This window comes from Saimiri boliviensis, chromosome 11, assembly GCF_048565385.1.
Source record: "Saimiri boliviensis isolate mSaiBol1 chromosome 11, mSaiBol1.pri, whole genome shotgun sequence".
NCBI lineage: Eukaryota > Metazoa > Chordata > Mammalia > Primates > Cebidae > Saimiri > Saimiri boliviensis.
Window position 1 is genome coordinate 49,641,781 of NC_133459.1, and position 24,669 is coordinate 49,666,449.

At 49.8% G+C, this 24,669-nt stretch overlaps 1 protein-coding gene, 1 non-coding gene and 1 pseudogene across 9 annotated transcripts in view; 2 read left to right on the forward strand and 1 right to left on the reverse strand.

Moving 5' to 3' along the window:
• The first annotated feature begins 1,145 nt into the window (after positions 1–1,145).
• LOC141580253 (large ribosomal subunit protein eL8 pseudogene) lies at positions 1,146–7,392 on the forward strand (annotated as a pseudogene). Its single transcript, XR_012512409.1, has one exon. The product of XR_012512409.1 is annotated as a large ribosomal subunit protein eL8 pseudogene (transcript).
• Positions 6,159–6,231, forward strand: LOC120366195 (small nucleolar RNA SNORD36). The gene has a single exon (XR_005580934.1). It is a non-coding gene; the product is annotated as a small nucleolar RNA SNORD36 (small nucleolar RNA).
• The window catches only part of TTC39A (tetratricopeptide repeat domain 39A), a 56,827-nt gene continuing 39,278 nt past the window's right edge, over positions 7,121–24,669 (reverse strand). For all 7 annotated transcript variants that reach the window (XM_010349200.3, XM_074380800.1, XM_074380802.1 and 4 more), the window contains 10 exons: positions 22,776–22,884; positions 22,184–22,251; positions 22,044–22,103; positions 21,280–21,441; positions 16,304–16,395; positions 14,653–14,773; positions 10,373–10,484; positions 9,863–9,977; positions 8,701–8,817; positions 7,121–8,150 (listed from right to left, as the gene is read on the reverse strand). In XM_010349200.3, the coding sequence (XP_010347502.2) occupies positions 8,027–8,150; positions 8,701–8,817; positions 9,863–9,977; positions 10,373–10,484; positions 14,653–14,773; positions 16,304–16,395; positions 21,280–21,441; positions 22,044–22,103; positions 22,184–22,251; positions 22,776–22,884 (1,080 nt within the window). In that variant the 3' untranslated portion in view covers positions 7,121–8,026. The remainder of the gene's footprint in view (positions 8,151–8,700; positions 8,818–9,862; positions 9,978–10,372; positions 10,485–14,652; positions 14,774–16,303; positions 16,396–21,279; positions 21,442–22,043; positions 22,104–22,183; positions 22,252–22,775; positions 22,885–24,669) is intronic.

Consider the following 24,669-nt stretch of genomic DNA (forward strand, 5'->3'; position numbering starts at 1 on the left):
GGGAGGCCGAGGCAGGCAATCACCTGAGGTGATTCAAGACCAGCCTGGCCAACATGGTGAAACCCCATCTCTACTAAAAATAGAAAATAACAACTGAGTGTGCTGGCAGGCACCTATAATTCCAGCTACTCAGGAAGCTGAGGCAGGAGAATCCTTTGAACCCAGAAGGTGGAGGTTGCAGTGTGCCAAGATCACACCATTGCACTCCAACCTGGGCAACAAGAGCAAAACTCCACTTCAAAAAATAATAATTAACAGCTTACTGTAACTTTATAAACTTTCTAATTCTTTTAACTTTTAAACTTTTGTAATATGTACCATATAGAATTGTATGTGCTATAATTTTATATGACTTCGCCAGGCGCGGTGGCTCACGCCTGTAATTGGAGCACTTTGGGAGGCCAAGGCAGGCAGATCACCTGAGATTGGGAGTTCGAGACCAGCCTGGCCAACCTGTCCCCGTCTCTACTAAAAATACAAGAAATTAGCTGGGCATGGTGGCGCATGCCTGTAATCCCAGCTACTTAGGAAGCAGAGGCAGAAGAATCCCTTGAACTCCGGAGGCAGAAATTGCTGTGAACTGAGATCATGCCACTGCATTCCAGCCTGGACAATGAGCGAAACTCCATCTCAAAAAAAAAAAAAAAAAGTCTACAATTGGTAGCGCAGTAGGTGTATTTACACCAGCATCACCACAAACATGAGTAATGTGTTGCCTTACAAGCTTACCACGGCTATATCACTAGGACATAGGAATTTTTCAACTCCATCATAATCTTATGAAACCACCATTGTATGTATGGTCTGTGGTTGACTGAAACATCATTACGTGGCACATGACTCTTTTACTCCATGGCTCTAATTCTTTGTTAATTCCTATGACTTCACTTTCAGAACAAGCTCTGTGAAAGTGGGACAGTAGGTGTTCAACTGTTCAACAGATATGTATTAAATGAAGGGAAGGAAAAAATGGGGAAATGGAATCTGAGCTAACATCCCAAGGAGTTTCCCATTGCAAAATAGGGATCTTACAAAGAAGAGTTTGGAAGATGGCCAGGAGAAGGGCGGCAAAGGCAAAGCTCTCCTTGAACATGCAGCTTGCCCTCCCTCCCTCCCTTCCTTTTTCCTTCCTTCCTTCTGTCCTTTCTCTTCTCTTTCTTTCCTTCTTTCTCTTTTTCTGTAACTCTCTCCTCTCCCTCTCTCTCTCTTTTTTTGAGATTGGGGCTCACTGTGTCACCCAGGTTGGAGTGCAGTGGTACAGTCTTGGCTCACTGTAACCTCCCCTCCCAGGCTTATGCAATCCTACCTTATCCTCCCAAGCAGCTGGGACTACAGCTGCATGCTACCACGCCTGGCCTGTGTGTGTGTGTGTGTGTGTGTGCGTTTTGGTAGAGATGAGTTTTGTCATGTTGCCCAGGCTAGTCTGAAGCTGGGCTCAAGCTGTCTGCCATCTCTGCCTCCCAAAATGCTGGGATTATAGGCATGAGCCACTGCACCTGGCCTGAACGTGCAGCTTTCTGATAAGCCTTGTTTCTAACCAGTACAGCCTCTGTCCTCATCCTCCCCTGTTCCTGGGAATGGGGTAAGCATACTTCTGTATATCAACTTTTGAAAGAACAGACAATAGTGGATTTGTGGTGTTTTTGTTTGTCCAATACATCATCTTCCCTTTTAGTAATACACCCACTGAGCATGTGTCTGAAGGTAGGCCAGTTGTACCTCACTCTCACCCTAGGGCAGTGCTCTCAAACTTTAGTGTGCATCAGATTCATCAGCAGGTCTGTTTTGTTTGTTTGAGACACAGTCTCCCTCTGTCACCCAGGCTGGAGTGCAGTGGCATGATCTTGGCTTGCTGCAACCTCCGCCTCTCAGACTCAAGCAATTCTCATGCCTCAGCCTCCCAAGTAGCTGGGATTACAGGCACCTGCCACCACACCTGGCTAATTTTTGTATTTTTAGTAGAGATGGGGTTTCACCATGTTGGCCAGGCTAGTCTCAAACTCCTGACCTCAGATGATCCACCCAACTCAGCCTCCCAAAGTGCTGGGATTACAAGCATGACCCACTGCACCCAGCCATCTACAGGTCTTTCAAAACTTGGACTGTGGCCGGGCATGGTGGCTCAAGTCACCTCAGGATCACCTGAGGTAAGGAGTTGGAGACCTGACCAACATAGTGAAACCACATCTCTGCTAAAAATACAAAATTAGCTGGGCATGGTGGCGGGCGCCCATAATCCCAGATACTCCAGAAGCTGAGACAGGAGAATTGCTTGAACCTGGGAGGTGGAGGTTGCAGCGAGCCAAGACTGTGTCACTGCAATCCAGCTTGGACAACAGAGGGAGACTGTGTCTCAAAAAAAAACCTCAGATAGCTGGGCCTCAAACCTACAGTTTTTAGGTCAAGGTGGGATCTGAGAATCTGTATGTCTAAAAAGTTCCCAGGGGATGCTAATGCTGCTGATCAAGGACCACACTTTGAGAACCACTTGCCTAAGAGATGGAATTTGAGCCTAGCTGGACTAATTGTCTTTATCTGGTATTGTTCATACTGGAATTAGGAAAAGCAGCCCTTTGCTTCACTGGTCATATGCTGTAAGGCATGAGATCTAAAGTGCCATGTACTCCTGCCATTCAGAGAAGACAGATCAAGATAATCTAACATAGGAGCAAAAGCCAAGAGATGGAGAAAGCTTAATGGTGGCACTGGTGCCCCGGATTCAGTCATCCCTCAGGCCAAATCCACCATTGTCTTCACACAGTAGAAGTGAGCCAATAAATTTACCTTAATACTGTACACTAAGGGCCGTGCTAGGCTAATTACATGCTTGCCCTTTATCCTCAGCAACACTTGTGAAGCAGTTGGCATTAAACCCCATCTTGCCTAAAGTAAATTGATTATCCAAATGGGGTGAAATAGTTTGACTAAGTTGAATATATTGTGCTTTTATCCACCACCCCATGTAATTAATTGAACTTAAGAGCTGGGTATTTTTAGTAAACCAGGCTTTCTCATACTGTGAATTTGCTCACAACCTCTTTTTCAGAGAACTGTAGGAAGTCAGCTCAAGACCAAGAGGGACAAAGCTGTGGCCCATGGGTCACTTTGACCTGCAAATGTGATGTGCTTAGCCAAGCACTCATAAGTGTTTAAACTCTAAAACAGTTTTTGAGTGCCTTTGGCGTCATATGCTTACCAGTTTGCCAGTGGTCCTCTCCCTTGTTGTCTTATACCAAACCCCTTCTAGCATATGACTTGGCACACGTCAAGCCTCAGTGCAGGCTTCACTTCCCATCTCTGGAGTAGTGGACTGGAACTACCTATCCAAGTGGGGATTGGATCATGCCTTTTCCTCCATCATCAAAATAAGGATTGCTTTTCTTTTTGCTTTTTCCAAGTCAGACCCTCTCCCTACCTCATGATGCCAAGTGCCAGAGGGAACCGTGGCACACAGACGTGCTCCCTGTGTTCACAGCCAAGCATTTCCAGTGGCTGAGTGATTAGCTAGTACTTCTTCCATTTTCACAGTGGCCCAAGAGTCAGTATAAGCTGGGTCTAACTTTACACATAATTTTACAGCTTGACCAACAGCGTAGCAAAGTACGGGCTTTAGAGTTCAGCAGCCTGCCTTCAAATCTTTCTGCTGCATAATGGTTGTGTGATCTTAGGCAACTTATTTACCTGTGCCTCAGTTCTGCCATCTGCAAAATGACAACGGCCCCACTTTGTAGGATTACATGTTATGAGCATTACCTAAGTGTAAAGTGCTTAGCATAGCAACTGGTACATAACGAATTTTAATAAATATTAGCTTTTTATTCTTTTCCCCAGAGCATACGGTGTCTGATGTTCTGAAGTGTTCATGTGGAGGAAGAAAAAAAACTGATCTAGTCACTTGTGAGACAATAGCTGTGGTGTCTCTGATTAAACTTAAACATCAACTTTTAACAGTCCATAGAGACCTTCAATGGTTAATTCTATGTCTCCTTAGAGGGCTCTATTCTTACTTTGTCACTTAACAGTTGACTTTATATAGTGGAAGCAGCCATAGATTACTCATTTAGAAATGGATTTTTTTAAAGCCCCCAAATGAGGCTTCTTGTTTGTGGAACTAGCCTATTGATCAGTAATGAACTTTACACTGGAATTCAAAGGAACTGTGCTAATCCAAGCAGAAAGGCGCTTTCTGACCTTGGAAGGGCTGCATCTGAGTGTAGGCGTGAGAAGTTCCAGTTTGCTGCTTGGGTTTCAGAATCCAGACACCTCTCATTTATTACTGAATTAGTGTGATGATGCTAAAGACATTGAGAAGGCACTGTTAGGCTTTAAATTGGAAGCAAACATGGAACAGACTGTTGACTCCCATTGTCTTAGAAGAAATGAACTTGGGAGTAAATCCAGAGGAAAGGGTCTGGATTTGATTCCCTTAAATGGTTCTAGTACTCAGTGCACTGGGGCTTTCTTAAAACCTCTTGGTGCCGTTCTTCACTTGGGAATCTCCCACCTGGACCTCAGCCAAATCGAGTCGGTGTTGGCTTTTTAGGATCCTGGTTTTGATGTCAGGTCGTGGCTTTCTGCTGTGAATGATGATAACTGTCCTGGAAACACTCCCATTCTGGCTCAAGAGATAAGGAATAGGGCAACCTGCCAACCCATGGGAGAGCAGAGGGCCCAGCACGCTGCTAGAAGCCATTCTGCCAGTCTGAGGGCCTGTGACCAGTGAGAGGCTGAGGTAGACTTTCTGTTGCCAAGGGCCTGTTCAGATCATGTCACACAGTTGCTACATCCCCAACAACTGAATTCGAATGTGGGGCACAGGATTTAGACGTTTTCTAAATGAGGATTACTTGCTCTCTGGGTGTTCTGGCTACTGTAGAGCCCCTAAGGAACTCTATTGTTTCTGGTTGAATTGCTTAGGGACGCAAGGCTTTGGCAGAAAGGTAGGAAGGTGTATCTGTTGCCTCATTTTGCATATGAAAACCCATAAACAAACTGTAGAGGGCAGGAAAGAGCCTTAACCTAGTCCGAATTGCTAATTTTTAGAAGATCTGTGACTTTCCCAAGGGTACTCTGAAAATCAGTCGCAAAGCCAGGACTAGAATTCGGGTCTCCTTATTTCGAGGCTCAAACTCTCTACCTGATCAGCAGCCTCTCCACGGCAGATGTGCTGGGAACGTCTGCACTATTAGAGAACCGGTGGCCACAATTACTCAAGTAAGACATTGAGAGCCTATGACAGAATTTTCACTTTCTAAGGCCTTTGCATAAGGATATAGTGATGTTAGAAACCTGATGTGTTCATTGTCCTTCACATACATTTTTCTTTGATAGATTATCTCAGAATTTGCAGGGGGATACAGGAGGCAAAACCCACTGATTTATCTTATCAAGGCAGCAGAGGTAAAAGTGACATCGGATTAATTAATGAAGCCCAGTGAGAAATCAATAGCAAATGTTGACGAGGAAATCATCTTGACAAAATTTTAAAATGAAAGCTCCCAAAATGCATGTTGAGATAAAGTTTTTTTGTAAACTGCAATTTTCCAAAGTATATGTGTGGTCCTGTGACCAGTGCTGCTTTGATACAGCTGCAGGCAGCATTCTAGCATGAGGGAGCCACACAGGCCCGCCCTCCTGCAGCCTGTCTCTACCTGCTCCCCTTTACCGCCTCACCCTGTCCTGCCCAGGGGCCTAGAAGCAGGTTGGTATCCCAGCATCCAGGCTTTGGAGAAGAGATAGCTTGCAAAGGGATTGCTGTCTATGGAGGACATTCATTTGTTTTGTCCTAACAAAATGGTATTTTTTCATAGCATTTCTACTCCGACAATACCCATTGCAAAAGATGATCTTGGATGAGGGTTTTTTGCTTTGTTTTGTTTTTCCTAATGAGAATATATTTTGCCTAAAATCCGTGACTTCATTTAATACCACCCATAGGAGGCTGGTCGACTGCATCTTAATATATTAACCGAGCCCCTTGGCAGATACTCGTGTTTGTTAAATACAGCAATGCTGTAAGACTGGAAAATTTAACTGAAATTGCATTCATGCATTTGGGGAGTAACATATTCACAGGTGAATATTTTTACTGTGTGCATGATTTTCCCTACAGGGAAATGGTTAGGTTGAAATGTGCTGACATTAGAAAGTGAAGGATATTACAATGATGTGAATCTCTTACTGAATTCAACCTTGAAGTGCAAATCCATGAGCTTTTTAACCCTGAGCAGTTGCTACCAAGCTAGCTTTGAATTTACTGCTTTTGGTCAAAATACACTCTCCAGCTAATGCTTTCTTCCAGCTGGTTGTCTTCTTGCCTGCCCCGTGTCGTAAAATGGGAGTCCCTTACCGCATTATCAATGGGAAGGCAAGACTGAGACGTCTAGTCCACAGGAAGACCTGCGCCGCTGGCTGCCTTCACGCTGGTTAACTTGGAAGACAAAGGCGCTTTGGCTAAGCTGGTGGAAGCTATCAGGACCAATTACAATAACAGATACGATGAGATCTGCCACCGCTGGGAAGGCAATGTCCTGGGTCCCAAGTCTGTGGCTCGCATCGCCAAGCTCAAAAAGGCAAGGGCTAAAGCACTTGACACTAAACTGGGTTAAATGTACACTTGTTTTCTTTAAAATAATACAAATTTTTCTTCCAAAAAAAAAAAAAAGTGAAGGGTAAAACCTGGTGTTGGTCATTGAAGCTGAGTTCTCACTTTAACAGTCCCAGAGATTGCAAATTCAGATGCTTTTAGGGGTCAAAAGGTAACAGAAGTGTTAAAAGTAGCTTCGACTTAGCTCTGGCTGATTACTGCCTTGTGGGAATGAGGCTTAGTGTTGCCAGATTTTTTTTTTTTTTTTTTAATTACAGGCCAGGAAACAGATTCATTTGTGAAATCTCCCCATTTGTGAATGCTGGTAACTTATTCAAAAAGTTTAAAACATGTGTGGTCTAAATAAAAGAAACAGGCCATGTGGCTTCTAATCAAGACTTTCTGCCTGGCCTAAGGATTCAAGCAACACATATTTTATTGAAATATATGTTGCATGATCCCTTAAGGGCATACATTTTATCACTTTAATATCTCTTTTCTCTGAACTGAAGAATCTAATACATACACAACAGGTCAAGAATAACAGTTCTAAGAAAAATGTTGTCAGTAAGTAAATGACTTACTGGAGTGAAGCACAGAAGACTTTTATGTTTCATAAATTAGTCCCAGTGGTTTCAGTTTGACATACAGCAAAGATACAGACTGGCTTCTGAGAATCTCCTCCTGCCCCCCAACTTCCTGCCTTTGGCACAGAAAAGGCCACACAGCTCTTCCATCAAGCCCTGGTTCCTACTGGTGGAGACTGATTTTTCTACAGAAGAGCTCAGATTTTATCTCACTAAAAAGACGTGCTGATTTTTAAATTGGAAATTTACAAAAGGAGTGAAATGAAGTGTGAGTAGTAAGGTAGTAGGTGTCTGTGTGCATCCTCATGCCCAGCCCCAGGAGCATTAAAACCTGAGGCTTAGCCTTTCCCAGGCATTTCTCAGGCCCTCTGAAGGCCCTTCAGTCACACAAGCTGAGAACTTGCTGAATTTGAAAAGCAATTTGCCCTTTGGCATCATATAAAGACATTTACCTCCAGATCATAATTGGTGAAAACGAAGACTTGCAGGTGGTTGGTTGTTGTTGGTTTTTAAAGCCAACTGTGATCCCATCCATATATTTCTAAGGAAAATGTAAACTGTTCATACATTCTCTTAAGCATCACAGTGAAAAGCAAGTACCCGTAATGTGTGATAGGGCAGGCAGAGGGCTCTACCTGCTCTGCCCTTGGCGAAAGCCCTTGGCCGCACTGGTGAAAATGCCAGCTTGGCTTCTGCACAGATACCCATGTCATGCCATCCAACTGGGGTGCCAGTGGACCCCAAAGGCAGGGCAGGGCAGGGCAGGGCAGGGGGAGGGGATCTTTTGAAATGTTTCCAGGAGCTCTGTCCAGCTGTCTCTGTTTGTCTTCCAGCCCGGAACTGCTGCACAAAGCTACAAGGACACTGATGAGGCCATGGATCTGCGGCTGTTCTCTAGGGAAGACTTGGCTTGGAGTGTGGCTGCCTGGATTCGAAAATGTGTCCTTGACTCCATGGAGTAATTCTTGTAGTTTTGCCTGGAATTGAGCAGAGAATCAGACACATGAGGCTGCCTGCTCCCAGAGATGCTTTTTCTCCTGTTTGAGCTGTATGAGCCCCACCAGCCAAGGAAGAATTGTAGAGAAATTCCTGTCTGTGTCCAGAGAGAGTTGAGCCCTGCCCAATGGGAGAATTAACCAGAAGGATTTGTGACCCCTTACCCTGGTATCATGCCCACTGGAACCACTCGTGGTCCTCCTGGGTTCATAAGCCTGAAGGGTGGTTTTAGGGAATAGACCCCTACCCTGGAAGGCAGGAGGTATGAGTCCTCACACAGCCATGCAGCTGGCTTCTGGTGTGACCCTGGGAACTTAATTCCTGCCTCTAGAAGTCTAACTGCCCATTCATACACTGAGAAAGATGCCTTCCTATGACAGTGAGAGCTGGATTCTGAGGGACACAGTCCGCCCTCTAGACTGCCCTCGCTAGCAACTCCGCTCACTGCTGCCTGGGCAACTCTGCCCCCAGCCAGCTTCTGAGCTGAGTTCAGAGGGAGCAAAGGACAGATCGAGGTTACCCAAGCCTTACTTTGCAGATTCCAAGAGTTTGATGGCCTCTTCATTTCTGCCTTGCTCCATAAACAGCAGGGCCAGCTCCAGCAGGGCATTTGGGATCAAGTAGTGGTCATATTTAATCTTCTTTTCACTGCAGAACAGAAGACATAGCTCAGTTCCTCCTCCTGAGCCTTTCCCAAACTGCATGTGAGGATTTCCTAACCTCAAGTCCAATTTTGGGAGGTTTGCACTACCAAGCCCTAGAAAGGCTGGGATCCACAGCAAAGACTTCCCATCCTGTACACTGGGCTCCAGCTCCCTGACAACCTATGGCTCCTGTCATGTCCTTAGTCCACCGCCACCTAAGTCCCAACCTCCCATTCCAGGATGAATGGTTTATTAAACTGGAAATTCTCCTGTGTCTGACCTGCCCTCTCTGACCCGCCCTCCATGCTGCTCCGGAGATATCCTTTTAAACCCAAAGTCTTCCTTGCCTGGTACCCTTTCTGGCTCTCTTCTTTGGGATACAATTTAGCCTTGTGAACAAAACATCCAGGCCCTTCTCAGTCTAATCCCTCCTTATTTCATCTTCAATCCTTTCTACAATTTCACCCAGGCAGGTAAAGACCTCATTGCCATCAGCCCAGCCTCAGGCATCTTTCCTGTGTCCATGCATTGGTGCGTGCTGTACCTCCTCCACTTTGAACCTGTCCTCCCTTGCTTTCTCTGCCTGATGAACTTCCCACTTTAAACGTCAGCCTTGGAAAGCCTTTCCTGGTATCTCCCATTATGTTTAGGTCCCTCCTTGGGGCACCTGCTGTCCTCTGTGCTTTCCTCTAGCATGGCCCTGATGAGCCTTTGTTGGGTTGCCTACAGCTTGCCATTTGTCACACTGCCCTCCCCGAGGGCAAGGACAGAGTCGCTGAATTACAAACTCCAGGGGACGCTGTTCACTTGAAACAACGTGGATGGGCTCCTGTAGTCAGGCAATTCGGTGGCACTGGGAGGCTAGGTCTCAATTATCTGTACAGCTCCTGGCACAAGTCCTGGCACAGAGTGGACACTAGTCTAGTACCTGTGTAGTGAGTGGGGGTTGGCTAGGGTCAGTCACTGCAGTGGGCATGGGGATGGAGACCCCTTTGAAAATTCTACCCAGGAGACTCAGACCCAGAAGGAGCAGCTGAAGAGGGACTTACCTGGCAGAGATGCTCCTAAAATTCTCCTCGGCCTCCTGGACACGGCCTAGGTATTTCAGACACAGGCCTTTCAACAATTTCACCAAGCACTCGTCATCCACTGAGTACTCGTTCTCTGAAAATAGGGATGTGAAGGAAAAAGACAGGCTTGTTTATTTCTGCAGCAGCTACTTACGGAGCCCCCTACTCTGTGCTAGGCCCAGGGGACACAGGTAAATCAGACATGGTCCCTGTTCTGGGGAAGGGGGGTCACATCTGAGAAGGAAAGACAGATACTGACAATGACAATACAGAGAGGTCAGGACTGAAGGAAGCCCCGTGGCTATGGGAGCCTAGAGGCTTTGACCCTACCAAGGGGACAAGGGACAGCTGCTTGGAGGAGATCAGTCTACTGAGATAAAGGAGAGTTCCCAGGGTAGGGAAAGGAAGAAGGAGATTTTTGGCAGAGGGAACCTTCAGCTGTAAAGACCTGATCTAGCCTGGGAAGCTCAAGGGCCTGTGGGAAGTTACCTGGACTTTTCTCCAGCATCTCTTCAGCCTTGGTGATAATCTCAAGTATCCCATCCGTGAGTTTCGGCTGCTTCCCAATCACAGCGTAGCCGTTCCAGATGTACATCATTTCCTGAAGGCAGGAGGGCAAGTCAGTCCTAGCTTTCTTCCCTAATGGGGCCTCAGTTTTCCCATCTACAAAATGGGCAGTTCAGATCAGCGGTCTACTAAAGGCCTTCTAGCTCTAATCTTCCATGACAGGTCTCAGTCAGCCTGTGAAGCTGTGGGCCAGATGGGATTATGGGGGCCTTATCGTTGATTTATTACTGAGATCTCACCTTACCCCAGTGAGGGTGTAAGATGGACCAATGTCCACACTGTGCTGCTCATAACTGCTGGAGTTTTCCAGCTACTTTTCTGCTCATGCCCTCCCTGAGTGCTATTATGTCCTCTCTCCCAAACTCTCTGGGGCCAAACTCTTTCTGTCCTTTGAGGACTAGGCCGTACTCCATACACGCACTTCAGGATAACAGAATTTAAGGATGTGTCACCTTCTCTCCTACTCTTATTCTCCCAATGCAATGGGCTAAATAATGACACTCACATTCTATTTCATTTAGAACTAAGTTACCATCATGAGACTCTTAAAACACATCTGATTCCTTTTTCTTTCTTAGATTCTTTTTTTTTTTTTTAATTAAAAAAAAAAATGTAGGGGGCCAGCTGCAGTAGCTCACACCTGTAATCCCAGCATTTTGGGAGGCCAAGGTGAGCGGATCACCTGAGGTCAGGAGTTCGAGACCAGCCTGGCCAACGTGATGAACCCCCATCTCTACTAAAAATACAAAAATTATTTGGGAGGCCAAGACAGGTGGATCACTTGAGGTCATCTCTACTAAAAATACAAAATTAGCCAGCATGGTGGCACATGCGTGTAATCCCAGCTACTCAGGAGGATGAGGGAGGAGGATCGCTTGAACCAAGGTTGTTGTGAGCCCAGATCACGCCATTGCACTCCATCCAGGGCAATAAGAGCAAAACTCCATCTCTAAATAAATAAATAAATACATAAATACATAAAACTAAAAATACAAAAATTAGCTAGGAGTGGTGGCACACACCTGTAATGCCAGTTACTCAGGAGGCTGAGACAGCAGAATCACTTGAATCCAACAGGCAAAGGTTACAGTGAGCCCAGATGGCACCACTGCACTCCAGCCTGGGTGACAAAAAGAGACTCCATCCCCCCCAAAAAATCCCACAAAATCCTGGGGCCAGGCACGGTGGCTCATGCCTGTAACCCCAGCACTTTGGGAGGCTGAGGCAGGTGAATCATGATCACTTGAGCTTAGGAGTTTGAGACCAGTCTGGGCAACATGGTGAAACACTGTCTCTACCAACAACAACAACAACAACAAATTAGCCAGGCATGGTGGTGCAAGTCTGGGGTCCCAGTTCTTTGGAAGGCTGAGGTGGGAGGATCACTGGAGCCCAAGAAATTGAGTCTGCAGTGAGCTACGATCACCCCACTGCATTCCACCCTGGGTGACAAGAGTAAGACTTGTCTTGAAGAAAAAAAAATTTCTTTTCACCTTGTCTTTGTCAGGCTACTGGTTCCTTTTTGTTTATTTGCTTTTGCCTCGACTGCCAGGAAGCTCAGAACACTAAATTAGGCTGAATGCAGTGGCTCAGGCCTGCAATCCCAGCACTTTGGGAGGCTGAATTGAGAGGATCTCTTAAGCCCAGGAGTTCAACACCAGCTTGGGCAACACAGTGAGACACCGTCTCTACAAAAAAATAAAAATAGTAGCTGAGCATGGTGGTGCACCCTGTAATCAGGAGGCTGAAATGAGAAGATCCTTTGAGCCCAGGAGTTTGAGGCTGTGGTGAGCTATGATAGCACCACTGCACTCCAGCCTGGATGACAGAGTGAGACCTCACCTCTAAAATAAATATTTAAAAATAAATAAAATTTTAAGAATACTAAATTAAACTTTCATTCATAGTGGCTGTACTTAGCATTTCTTAAACTATTAAACCAGGTAATGGATGTGAAAACACTTTGAAGTCAGAAAGTTCTAGTAAAACATTATTGTTGTGGTTCTTGTTATTATGTTCTAGAAAGGGAATTTCAGTTTAGACCAGTATTTATCAAATTGTCCTGTGGACCCAAGATGGCAAATGTTTCACTTCATTTTATTTCATTTTAGGGACACGGTCTCACTTTGTCGCCCAGGCTGGAGTGCAGTGGCACTGTCACAGCTCACTGAAGACTTGACCTCCTGGGCTCAAGCAATCCTCCTACCTCAGCCTCCCAAGGAGCTGAGATTACAGATGCATGACACCATGTCCCACTCATTTTTGAATTCTTTGTAAAGATGGAGTTTTGCCATGTTGGCCAGGCTGGTCTTGAACTCCTGGTCTCAAGGGATCCACCTACCTTAGCCTCCCAAAGTTCTGGGATTACAGGCATGAGCCACCATACCCAGCCAGCAAATATTTCATTTTAAAAAAGGATTCTCCCCTGCTCCCAAAATAAATACAAATTAAAATTAAAAATGATTACGTGACCAAATACATTAGAGAATAACTGTATCTTTAAGCTTCTTTTTAGATTAATATACAAAGACTCTAAGAAAGTCTATAGTATATAAGTTGTGTTTAGGCCAGTATTTCCCAAATGTATTTAATCGCAGAAATCATTTAATGCATAAACAGTATTTTACAGATTATAGTTTGGGAAATTCTCGCCTAAGTTTTTAGTATAGTTGCTTCTCTTGCCCTTCCTACAATATCCTCCTGCTCTATTTGATAGTAATAGCTTTACTGTATATTTTAAACTACAAATTTTTTTTGGTGGGGGGGACGGAGTCTCACTCTGTTGCCCTGGCTGGAGTACAGTGGCACGATCTTGGCTCACTGCAATCTCTGCCACCCGGGTTGAAGGGATTCTCCCGCCTCAGCCTCCCAAGTAGCTGGGATTACAGGCACCTGCCACCACACCAGGCTAATTTTTGTAGTTTTAGTAGAGATGGGGTTTCACCATCTTGGCCAGGCTGGTCTTGAACTCCTGACCTCATGATCCACCTGCCTCGGCCTCCCAAAGTGCTGGGATTACAGGTGTGAGCCACTACACCCAGCCAACTACAAAATATTTTTAAACTTTAGAAATGCTCAGGTTATAAGTGCTAAAACAACTATAAAGATTAACCTTTTCAATTTATAGTTTTTAACACATTTTCTTCTTTGATGCTCATAACTGCTCTGTGAAATGGGAAAGGAGGCCGGCGTGGTGGCTCATGCCTGTGATCCCAGCACTTTGGGAGGCCAATGTGGGTGGATCTCCTGAGGTCGGGAGTGAGACTCAGTTTCAAAAAAAAGAAAGAAATGGGAAAGGAATCTATTATTATAATCATTTTACATAAGGAGAAGAGGGAACAGACCTAAAGCTACTCAGTTAATGAACAGTACAGCCAGGACCAGAAAAAGGTCTCTCAAGCAGGCTTCCTTCTACCTTTCCGGCTCCCTTACTACTTGAATAACAAGGACTCTTACCAAGCTGGAACTTTATCTGACACCTGCTCAAATCATGCATAGAATTAGCATCACAACCATGGCTCAGAATATGGGCTGTGGACCCAGACCACTGAGTTCAAATTCTGACTCCAACTCACCAGCTATGTGACCTGGGCAAGTTATTTGATCTTCCTACTGATTTATCAGGCCTTATTACCCCCGTCTATAAAATGGAGATACCCGCAGCGCCTACTCAGAGGGGTGATGTGAGGCTCAAATGAGGCAATAGGCAATGGGTGTGGGCAGCCTTGAATAGGGCGAGTGCTTGGTAACAATGTAGGCTATTATGTGAGTTTAGAGTTGCATATAACGTGAAAAGGTTGGTGGAGTGAGGGGGATGGTGAAAACAATTATAATCATTGTGACAAGACTGGAGCAGACAGTCTGGGAACACAGGCAGCTGGGGGATGCTCTGCCCGGGGCGCAGGGACATGGGGCTGTCTGTCTAGGAGGGCGGCCCTCTCTGCCTCTCCATATCTGCAGCCTGCCTGCCTGCCTGTCTCTCCACCCTAAGCCCCAGTGGACCATCACTTTCTAAGGGGCAGGGGCTGGGCCAGACTCATCTGAGCACCTCCTGCCAGGTCCCAGGTGAATTGTGAAACCCTCCCCAGGCGCCTGAGGCATGAAGGTCTTTCTCCTCATCCACTTGTCCCTGGCTGCGGCTCTCAACGAATCCGCACAATCCTATACCCAGAGGGCAGCGCCAGTCCAGACCTCCTACCCACCAGAGCAGGCACTGGCAGCGGGATGGGGTTGGAGGAGAGGTAGCGCCGGGACTTCCGGATGGCAAACTTCTCTGTGGGTAGAGATTTTCCAGCAATCTTGAGCTTCAGGCCTGGCACAGCTCTGGGAAAGAGATGGGGAGGGTGGGAGAGGATGAGAAAGAGCAGGAAAGGGCCGAGGGTCTCCAGCCTACCCAGCCACGCTTGGCCCCTCTCTGGGCCTCAGTTTCCCCATCTGTATGATGACAGTGTTGGACTCCAAAGAGCCTTCTAACTCTGAAACAGCCTGCAGCTATGGTCTTATTTTAGAGACCCTGCCCCAAGACCTGGCCACTTCCTATGGCTGGACAAGGGGCTTCTCCCCACCAGCTGGCAGAGATGAGAGTGTGCCAAACACCCCTGTACGGGCCCTGCCTCCTAGTTATCTCCTCGACTCCCAGGACCCATTTCCGGGGACGACCCAAGAGAAGTCTAATCCCAATATCACAGGAGAGACCAACACCCAGAGAAAGGGTGGGACCGACCCAAGACTAAACAGCTGAAACCGTTAATTAACTCTTGCCTCTCAAGTTCTGGCCTTCTCAGCTGTTTCCAAGAGCAGAGAAAAATGTGGTATGCAGCCAGGCACACCTCTACATCTGGGGCCTCACCCACCCAGCTCCATCCCACCCTCCTCCTGCTTCTGCCACAGTCACTGGGTGTGGCTGTAACCTCAGGCCGGAGCCATTTAGGCTCAGGAAACAGCTGGATGTGGGTGTGAGGATCCCACATCCACAAACTTTGCTTATTCACTGTAGAACCTCTCCCAGCCTCAATTTCCTCACCTCTAAAATGGAGGTAATGACACCTGCCCTCCTGAACTCTCTGGAAGAGTCATCTGAGAGGGGGACATGGGCACTGCTGTAGCAGCAGACACTCTGAAAGTAATAAATGCCCTATTACTGTGACACTAGTAGTGTAGGAGGCTCATATTATACCCACTTCCAGGTCTGCAAATTGGGGTCAACCTCACCATGACTGGTGGAAGGCGCTAAGCTCCATCCGTCACCTGCCAAGGCTGAGCTCTGCTCTAAAGATGCTTCACAGGAAGCAAACACGGTGATACATGTAAGAATGAAAACAGCCAGCACTTAGTGGGCAGCTTCTAGGCTCCCAGTTCTTCACATTTATTATCTAGTTGATTTGCAAAACAGTGCTGCGAGGTGGAGGTTGTTATTCCCATTTTGCAGATGCTGAAGTTGTCCAAGGTGACACAGCTAAGAACAAGCAGAGGCTGGGTTTACTCCTGTTTGTTCGATTCTGACTGTCAGCTCTCGGCTGTGCTTCTCTGAGTGTCAGGTTAACTCAGCAGAGTGAAGGTCTTTCCCTCCCTGGACCTTGGTGGCCACATCTGTCCTGCTGCCCAGATGAAAGAGGCTCAGAGGGAGATGATGTTGAAAAAACCACTTTTGTGAAAGAAAGGCTCTGAAGAAATTCAGAGGGCTCTAACCAGCAGCAGCAGCAGCCAGGGGTGGCGATGGGAGGACACGCAAGTGTAGCGGTCCTGGGGTGGGGACAGGGAGTCGCCCCCCTCCCTGATGCCCACAGTTCAGGGTGGCCTGGTGATTTGCCCATAGTGGAGGCCTACACGGTGGGAGCACGATGGTGGACCCACCTAAATAATTCCACTTCGTCATCCCCAAACGGCTTGTAGTCCTCCTTCCCAAACATGCTGAGGTAGGCGGCCTTCATGTAGATGTAGGTGGCCTGTTCGAGACGGAGCAACAGCCAGGTGTGAGCAGCCCTCCCTCCAGCCCCAGCCCCGCCGGAATCTGCAGGTGGACCTCAAGTGGCCAAGCACAGGGGCTCAAGTTGTCTCCAAGCCCCAAGGGAGAAATGGAGGTAAGAAGCTGAAGCATCTTGAAGACCTGAATCCAGGACAACCCATGTCAAAGCGGCCACCCTCTTCTCCACTCGAAGCAGTGACAAGAAGAACCCATGCAGCTAGTAATGGGCGGGACAGGCAGAGACACAAGGACAGGGGCGCACCTGAGGCTTCTGGGAAGCAACAGCTTCAGAGTGGGCCCCTGGAGGACCATGGGGAAATTCCCTGAGGCCCAGGGAAGAGCCTGAGCAAAGCCAGGAGGCAGCAGGATGTGTGTGGATTGTCTACAGGAGGATGAAGCACGGGCTGTGAAAAGAGGCCTTAGCCAGAAGCGTGAGCAGGGTCTGGGGCCGGCTCAGCTCGGGCCACGCTGGTAGAACTGCCTCGCTGGTGTGCCAGGCACTTTACATCCAGCAAAGCCAATGCCAGCAAGGAGTCTGTACCCCACCTCTGCTTCCTGGGACCCCAGAGTTACTGAGGCAGAACTGCGAGTCGACCCCAGGACCTTGCCCCACTAGATGCACAGCTAGCCCTGACAGGGAAACCCCTTAGTCCTGCGGGAGACCCCTTACCCGACCCCGAGTCCTCCCTGCCGGCCACGCCCCTTCCCCAGAAGTCCCGAGACAGGAGCCTGGCTCTGTGCTGCCACCCAGCGGCCAAGCCCCGAACCACAGCTCCTGCCTCCTGGCTAAGAAAGGGTGGAGGAGGAAAGGGCGCGCGGCATCCGGGTGTCCCGCCTAGGCCGGCGGAAAGCGGCCTCCACCTGGCGGCCCCACCCATGCCGGGACCTCGGTCCGCCCTTTACTCCGTGAGGAAAAGCTGGTCTTTGTGGGTCATGGCGGAAGGAGTCTCCCTCCCTGAAAGCTGTTCCCGGTCCCTTTTTTTTTTTTTTTTTTTTTTTGAGACGGTCTTGCTATGTCGCCCAGGCTGGAGTGCAGTGGCACAATCTCAGCTCACTGCAACTTCCGGCTCCCGGGTTCAAGCGACTCTTGTGCCTCAGCCTCCTGAGTAGCTGGGACTCCAGGCGTCCACCACCACGCCGGGCTAATTTTTGTGTTTTTTAGTAGAAAGGGGTTTTACCAAGTTGGCCAGGCTGGTCTCGAACTCCTGGCCCTCCAGTTATCCACCCTCCTCAGACTCTCACAGTGCTGGGATTACAGGCATGAGCCAAGGCACCCGGCCCGTGTCCCATCTTTTACCTCCAGGGTCGCCCCTCCTCTCCCTCTCCCCTGCCCCTGACGTGCAGGCACTGAGTCCCAGTGACTTTACCTCCAGTCTCACTCTTGGGTCCCGCTGGCCTTGCCCTACGGCTCTCATCGCACTGCCACCGTCTCTACACCGTCTCCCTGTTCCAGGCCACCCGGATGTCTTTCTGCTGCCCTGGTGCACACTGTCTCCTGTCCCCCATAGGCCGTTTCGCACACCGACGCCACTCTAACCTTTTTAAGTCAGATCATGTCAGTCCCTTCTGGAAATCTGTTTATATCCCGTTACACTCAGGAGACATCTACTGTTTCTCCAGCACCTGCAGCACTCCAGCCACGCCATGGCCTCAGGGCTGTCCCGGGACACAGCAAACACACTCCTGCCCTGCGCAGCTCCCTCTGCCCGAAGGGCCTGCCTTGTGACTACCAAGCGCTGCTCCTGAGCTCCATTCTGCTGTCCTCTGAGACACGCCTCCCCGGACCTCCCCTTACAAGGGAGCCTGCCCCCCTCACTCCCTGCGCCCGGCCCCACTTGTTCTTCACTGGACTTACTGGAACTGGACAGCATGCTATACTGCACATCTGTGTGGTTCTTGTCTCTCTCCCTGCTAGGATGTGAGCCTTGAGAGGGAGTCTTTTCCTGCTCATTTTTGTATTTCCTGGCCTAGGACAGGGCCTGACAAGTGGGGGTGGGCTAAAAGCCCAAAGCAGCTGCTAGTGGGCTTTCTAAAGTACCCATCTAAGCCACAAGCCTGCCAGGGCTCCGCCACTGCTAGATAAAGCCCAAACAGCCACTCACATCTTCCAGGACATGGCCTAAACTTTCTTTTTCTGGCTCATCTTCTGCCATTTCCTCCCCTACACTCCTTAAACTCACCCCAGGCCTCTGCCTGTGCTGTTCCTCGGCCTGGGACACCATTGTCCCTTCTCCACCAGGCTCATTCCTGCAACAGCCTTCCCTTCGCCCCGAGACAGCTCACCCTAACCACAGCAGCAGGATTTGGATGGAGGCTATGACTTGGGGTTGTAGACACCCCAGCTCTCCAGGGATGTATGGGGGACACGCTGAGGGAAAAGAGCAGCTGTCTCCCCGATCCAGGCCCCCTGCCCTCCTGCCATGCAAACTTCACCCCGGGGCACAGAGCCCCTCCTCAGCGCCCTGGCTTCTGAGCCTTTGGTCCTGCTGCCCTCTCGGCTTGGGGTGTCCTCTTACTGCCTTCACTCTGCCTCCCTAAGTCCTTCCTCTGCTCGACCCACCAGAGGTCTCTCCTCAGAAGCCTTCCTATACTCTTGGGTTGCCCAGGGCTGCCTTTAGCTCCTTGGGGTTTCCCCACCCCAGCCCTGAGCACGCCACTGTCACCGCCTTGTTTCCGGCCATCTCAGCCTCCAGGCTGCCAGCACTGGGGGAAATGCAAAGGCCTCACAGGGCTGACCTTGGAGGATCCCAGCAGAGAGGGGCGCTGCGCAGAGATGGTGGTGCCTATGGCAATGGCCAGACGCCCAGAACCCAAGACTGGAAGTTGGTGGACTCTGTGGTGGCCAAGTTCTGGAGATTAGTAATGGGTGGGGCCCCAGAACTCAGAGTGTTCCAGCCCCAACTTTTCACAGGAAGTCCTTGTGAGCAGAGTGTTGCAGAGAGAGCGGGACTGGCCACCCCAAAGTCACACAGCAGGCGGGGGACTGAGCCAGACTTCCTGACAGCTGAGTGGCCTGGCCCGCCTTCTGTTCCTCACAGCAGCTGTGTGCCCCCTCCAGGTCTCCCCTTCCCCATGAGGTTAGGCCCAGCTGCCCAACCTCACTCTACAGGAAGACTTTGAGAGTCACTTTCAGTTAAAAAAAGGTTTCCCAAGGCCCAGAATCCCAGCACTTTAGGAGGCAGAGGCGGGAAGACTGCTTGGGCCCAGGAGTTCAAGACCAGCCTGACCAACATAGCAAGACCCTGTCTCTAAAAAAAGAAAGGTTCCCTGAGGCTTTGTTCTTGTTGGGAGTGGGAGGTGATGAGGAGGGGATGCAGAGGCCATGGAGCTGGGCCTGAGGAAGCACCGACAGGTGGGCTGAGGGCAGGCCCCGCCTCCTCAGGAGGACTCCAGGAGCAACAGAGAAGCAGAGGCCTCTGAGCCACCCAGGACTGTCCTCAAATCCAGTGTCTGTCACCAACAGCCACGTCAGCGGGAATGTCACAGTCCTCTCTTAGCCTCAGTGGCCCTCATATGCCCAATGCAGATAACTGCTCCTCACTGGATGTGGTGCGGAGGACAGGACAGGTGCCAGACGCACGGTGAGAGCTCAGTAGAAGCCTGCTCCCTCCCTCAGCCCCACCTGCCCCAAACCCAGAGAATTCTCCTTCAGGTCGCACCCAGGCAGGGCTACTGAAAAGAGACCTCCATGTAGAGGAGGCGGAGGGACCAGATGCAGATGACAGGTCTCCTAACAGGTGCCAGTGTGGGTCCGTTCTAATGGTGCTTAGAGCTTTGCAGGGAACGCATCTAAGGTCACAGCCAGGCTCATGGCAGAGGATTGATTAGCAATGTCTGCTATGCGGAATGAAACCATGAAGACATGTGTTGTGTATTTACAGATAATGGATTAGACACTTGCTGAGCTAGATGGTTCTAAGACTCTTGGTTCCAATTTCACACTATTATTACTATGATGGCACAAGCTAATAGTTATTTCAATATTTACGTTGGTAAATTTCATCTTCGGTGGGCAGGCATCTGTTTGGTTTTGTTTTGCCAACGTGGTATCTCATTAATCCCCTCCCCCCCACTATTTCTGCGTACATTTCCTTCTCTGGAACCACCCCTCTCCTACTCTCAACCCATGAGGAATCTTCCCACCCCTCTGTTCCAGGCATTGCCATGTGATTTAAGTCAGACCAGTGAGGCTCAACTGTGGGACTCTGGCTGAAACCAAGGGGAGGGTGTGAGTAGAAGCAGCCCATGGCCACCTTGCCTGTCACATGGAGAGAACCTTCCTGCAAAAAGATGTCATAAAAGAGAGCACAGCCACAGATGGAAAGACCAAGCCAGCTGACATAATTTGAATTCCTGGATCCAGCCTTACCTGAAGACAGATGGGCCAAGAATTTTCAGTAATATCAGCCTTTTGTGTTTTAGACCTACATAGTCCAATATGGTGGCCACAAGCCCTACATGGCTATTTAAATTTAACATTTAATTAAAATTAAATAAAACTTAAAACATTCAGTTTCCCGATTGCATTAGGCACATTTCACGTGCTCAGTGTGTACATGTGGCTGGTGACTACCATATCTGGGCAGTGCAGAAGTAGAACATTTCTACCATAGAGACAGTTCTGTCGGACACAGGACAGCCATGTTTCTGTCCTCTGTGACTAGAAATCTCAACTGATACATTGCGGTTCAGAAGTTTCTCTTGTGGTCTTTAGTTCCTTCCAACCCTGAGTCCTATTAGAATTTATGGTTATATTTAGATTCCAGCTAAGACATTTGTGTTCAGTCAGGGATTTGGCCCATGGTCTGGAGGCGCCCGGTCTGCCTTGGTCACCCAATGCCCCTAACACGTGGCATCAGCCCACCTTGGACCAGCAGTTCTCCTTGCTGAGCAGGTCTGCGTAGAAGTAGGACATCTTCCACTGGCCCTTGTAGGTGAAGCACCACATCAGCTCCCAGTAGCACATGTGGTGGAACTGCTTCCAGTGCTGCTGGGCCTCACAGCACTCCTCGAAACGCCGGACGGCCTGCGGGCACCTGCTGGTCAGCCTGATGGGTGCCCACCCAGCCCCACCCCGCCCTACCCTCTGCATCCTCCGCACCTCCCAACACCACAGCCAACTGGGCCTCCTCCAGGGCATGGTGGTCCAGCCCTGTGCTAGGCACAGGCAAGGGCTGGGGAGCCAGAAGATCTGGCCTCTAGCCCTGGTTCTGCCTCCTAAGTCTTATATGACCTTGGGCCCAAATACAGCCCCTGCCTGGAACTCTGGTTTTTAGTAACAAAATAAAAGAGCAGGACAGAGCTGTAATGGAGGGGAGATAGCAGACTCCAGCCTAATCACCATGCCCTGAACAGGTGGGCTGTCCTACCCCAGCCTCCCTCCAGCGCCTCCCTCCACGGGAATGCTGCAGTCCGCTATCTCCCTCACCACAAACGCCTCCTTCTCCCTCGTCTTCCCAGGCTGCTCTGTCAGAAGGGCCTCTCCCGCCCCTGCTCACCGGTTGGTTCTCTCTTGGGGATCCCCTTTCAGTCTGTCCTGTCCCTGACTATGTCATGTGTGCCTGACTTACTGCTGGTCTGGAAGACCCCGAGGGATGCCTAGCCCTGGCCTGGACCCCCGTCACTCACTGCGTCAATGTTGCCTTTAATGACTTCAATCCGCCCTGAAAAGAACAGGAAGATGGCGCCCTGCAATGACACACATGTGGGTCTGTGTGCGTCCATGGGTGTTTGTGGGCTGGGGGTACCGGGCAGCACGTGGGGCTCACCTTAGGGTACCGGTTCAGGTAGGGCTTCAAAAGCTTCTCAGCCTCCTCGATGTTGACATTCCCGGTACCTGGAGGTGGTAGTGGTGGGGGGAAGACACAGATCATGTTACCACCCGTGGCTCTTGTCATCCTGCCAGCAACCCAGCAGGGGCTTCCTGGGGTCTCCCCGTTTCCCTCTGAGAAATGGGGATAATAATTTCCCTGTCCCTAGGGTGACGTGAGGTTTAAGTAAGGCAGTGCAGATATTGCCCCCAGCACTTCACAGAGCTTGATAACCAGGAGCCCGTGCCCAACAAGGCTGTGACCAGAACCATGAGATGCTGTACACTGCGTCTTCACACCCTCCACAAGGAGAGCACAACCACCCCCATTTCACAGATGAGAAAACTGAGGCTGGAACCCCGTCACGCTGTGAGGCAGTGGGCGTCAGCAGGCCAGTCCCCGGGACGGTTGATGTGGCTCTGTGTTTCTGGTTTCAGCACCCCTATCTCCAGCCCCAGGGGTGTGAGCAGGGTCTGCAGCCCCTGACTCTCCTGCCCCTTTGCCCTGGGAGACGACCAAACCCCAGGGCCCCCTGTGCAGGAGTGCCTACCGAGAACGAAGGTGAGGAAGGTGTGGTAGCACAGCAGGAGCATGACACACAGCACGGCGCGGAAGCTGTGGCCCGACGCACCCTCCTCCAGCTGCAACAGCCCGTAGTCCTGGGGGACAGGAGGGCGAGTGAGGCTCCCAGAGAGGGCAGGGGGCTGGGAGGTGGTTGGCCAGCTGTGAGGACAATGCTGCCAGCACAGGGGCGGGAGAGCACCGGAACCCTGGAGGCCAGGTCAGCTGTGTGCCCCTGAGCAAGGGGCTGCCCCTCAGTGCCCCAGGGTGTTCCTGGGGGCAGGGACCAAGGCTGCCAAAGCTTGACGGGTCTCAGGTGTCCCCCGCCTTCTCCACAGCCTCCTCCCTACCCTCCCTGTAGTCATGGGTGCCCTGCAATGGGTCCTGAGGGCCCGAGCAGCACAGGTCTGTTTGGGAGCAGGAGACAGGAAGGCAGATGATCCCAGCCACGGGCTCAGGTGGGGCCGTGAGAAAGCTTCCTGTGGGAGAAGCCTCCAGAGCCTGGCTGGGAGGGGCTGGGGGCAGAACCCACCTTGTTTCCTTGCCTGCAGTCTCTGCCCCTCTGTCTGTCCTCCAGAGCATTCTTGCTCTTTCTAAAACACAAATTCTGACCTGCCTCACTCCTGCATCAAACCTTCTGTGGCTCCCCTGTCTTCAAGATAAAGATGAAGCCCAGGCTGGCACAGTAGATCCCCCAACCTGCCTGGCCAGGCCACACTGCCTCACTGCCTCACCTCTGGTCCCTCCCTTCATCATCCTGAAATCCTACTCATGACCCACAGGCTTTCTTAAGGAGAAAAACTGAAAGTGACCTTCACAGCCTCTAGCCAATCTTTTCCAAGGCTCGGGCAGCAGATGGCAGCTAAGATTTTAGGGCTCCATGGGCAGGCGCCAGGAAACACTGAGTCACAGTGAAGGTTTTCCCTTCTCAGTTCTCTTTCTATCCTTTGGTGGTGCCCAGGAGAAAGCCCAGTCCTTTGCTCGTGGGGTGCAGACTCTCTCACCCTAAGCCCCCTTTCTCAGAAAGAGGCAGCCCTGGCTGAGCCCTGGCCCGCCACACAGTAGCTGGGCTTGCAAAAGATGGCTGGGCCCTCATGGAATTTATTTTTATGATTACGTTCTTATCATGCCAAAGAATATGGAGGTTTCTATAGAGATGTTTCCTTTAAATCAATTTCAGTAAAAGTTATGAGTCACCTGAGAAAATATATAAATTATAATAGAGAGGTCTGTGGGTGGAGCACATATTAGGAAGGGCCAGTGTACATCTGAGAAACACTTATCTGGTCCATAAAAAATGCCCTTATTTTACTAAAAAGAGGCTCAGAGGAAGGAGGGACTTGCTCAGAGTCACAGAGAAAAGGGGATGAGGCTGGACTGGCCTAGAGCTCCTAAATTCCAGGCCAGTGCCCCTTCTACCACACCAGGCCTCCTCCACCAGGAAGCCCTCCCTGATCTGCTGCCTTCAACCTGGGGTTGTACTCAGGTTCTTGCCCTCAGTAAAGCCTCTGGGTCTTGAGTTCTCTGGTTCCTCCTCAAGGTTTGATGCCCAGTAGGGCTTCCCTTGGACATCTGCTGGATCAAGTGGTAGCACCAGAAAATGGTCTCTGGAGGAAGGACTTGCTCAAAATTTTGAAGTGAGGCAGTATCTGAGGGGAGAGGGACCAGCCCCTGACACCTGTCAGGCTCAGAGAATGTGTGACCCTGGGTCACTGCATGGAGCTGCCCTTCACACCCATCCCCACCCAGAGCCTCTGCACCCTGGGAGGGCGAGGTAGGGATCACCAGCCCCATTCACACAAAGAGAAGACTGAGGCCCAGGGAGTTCTGGGCTTTGTCCAGGACCACACAATAAAAGGGGATGAGCCAGGATGGGCACCAGT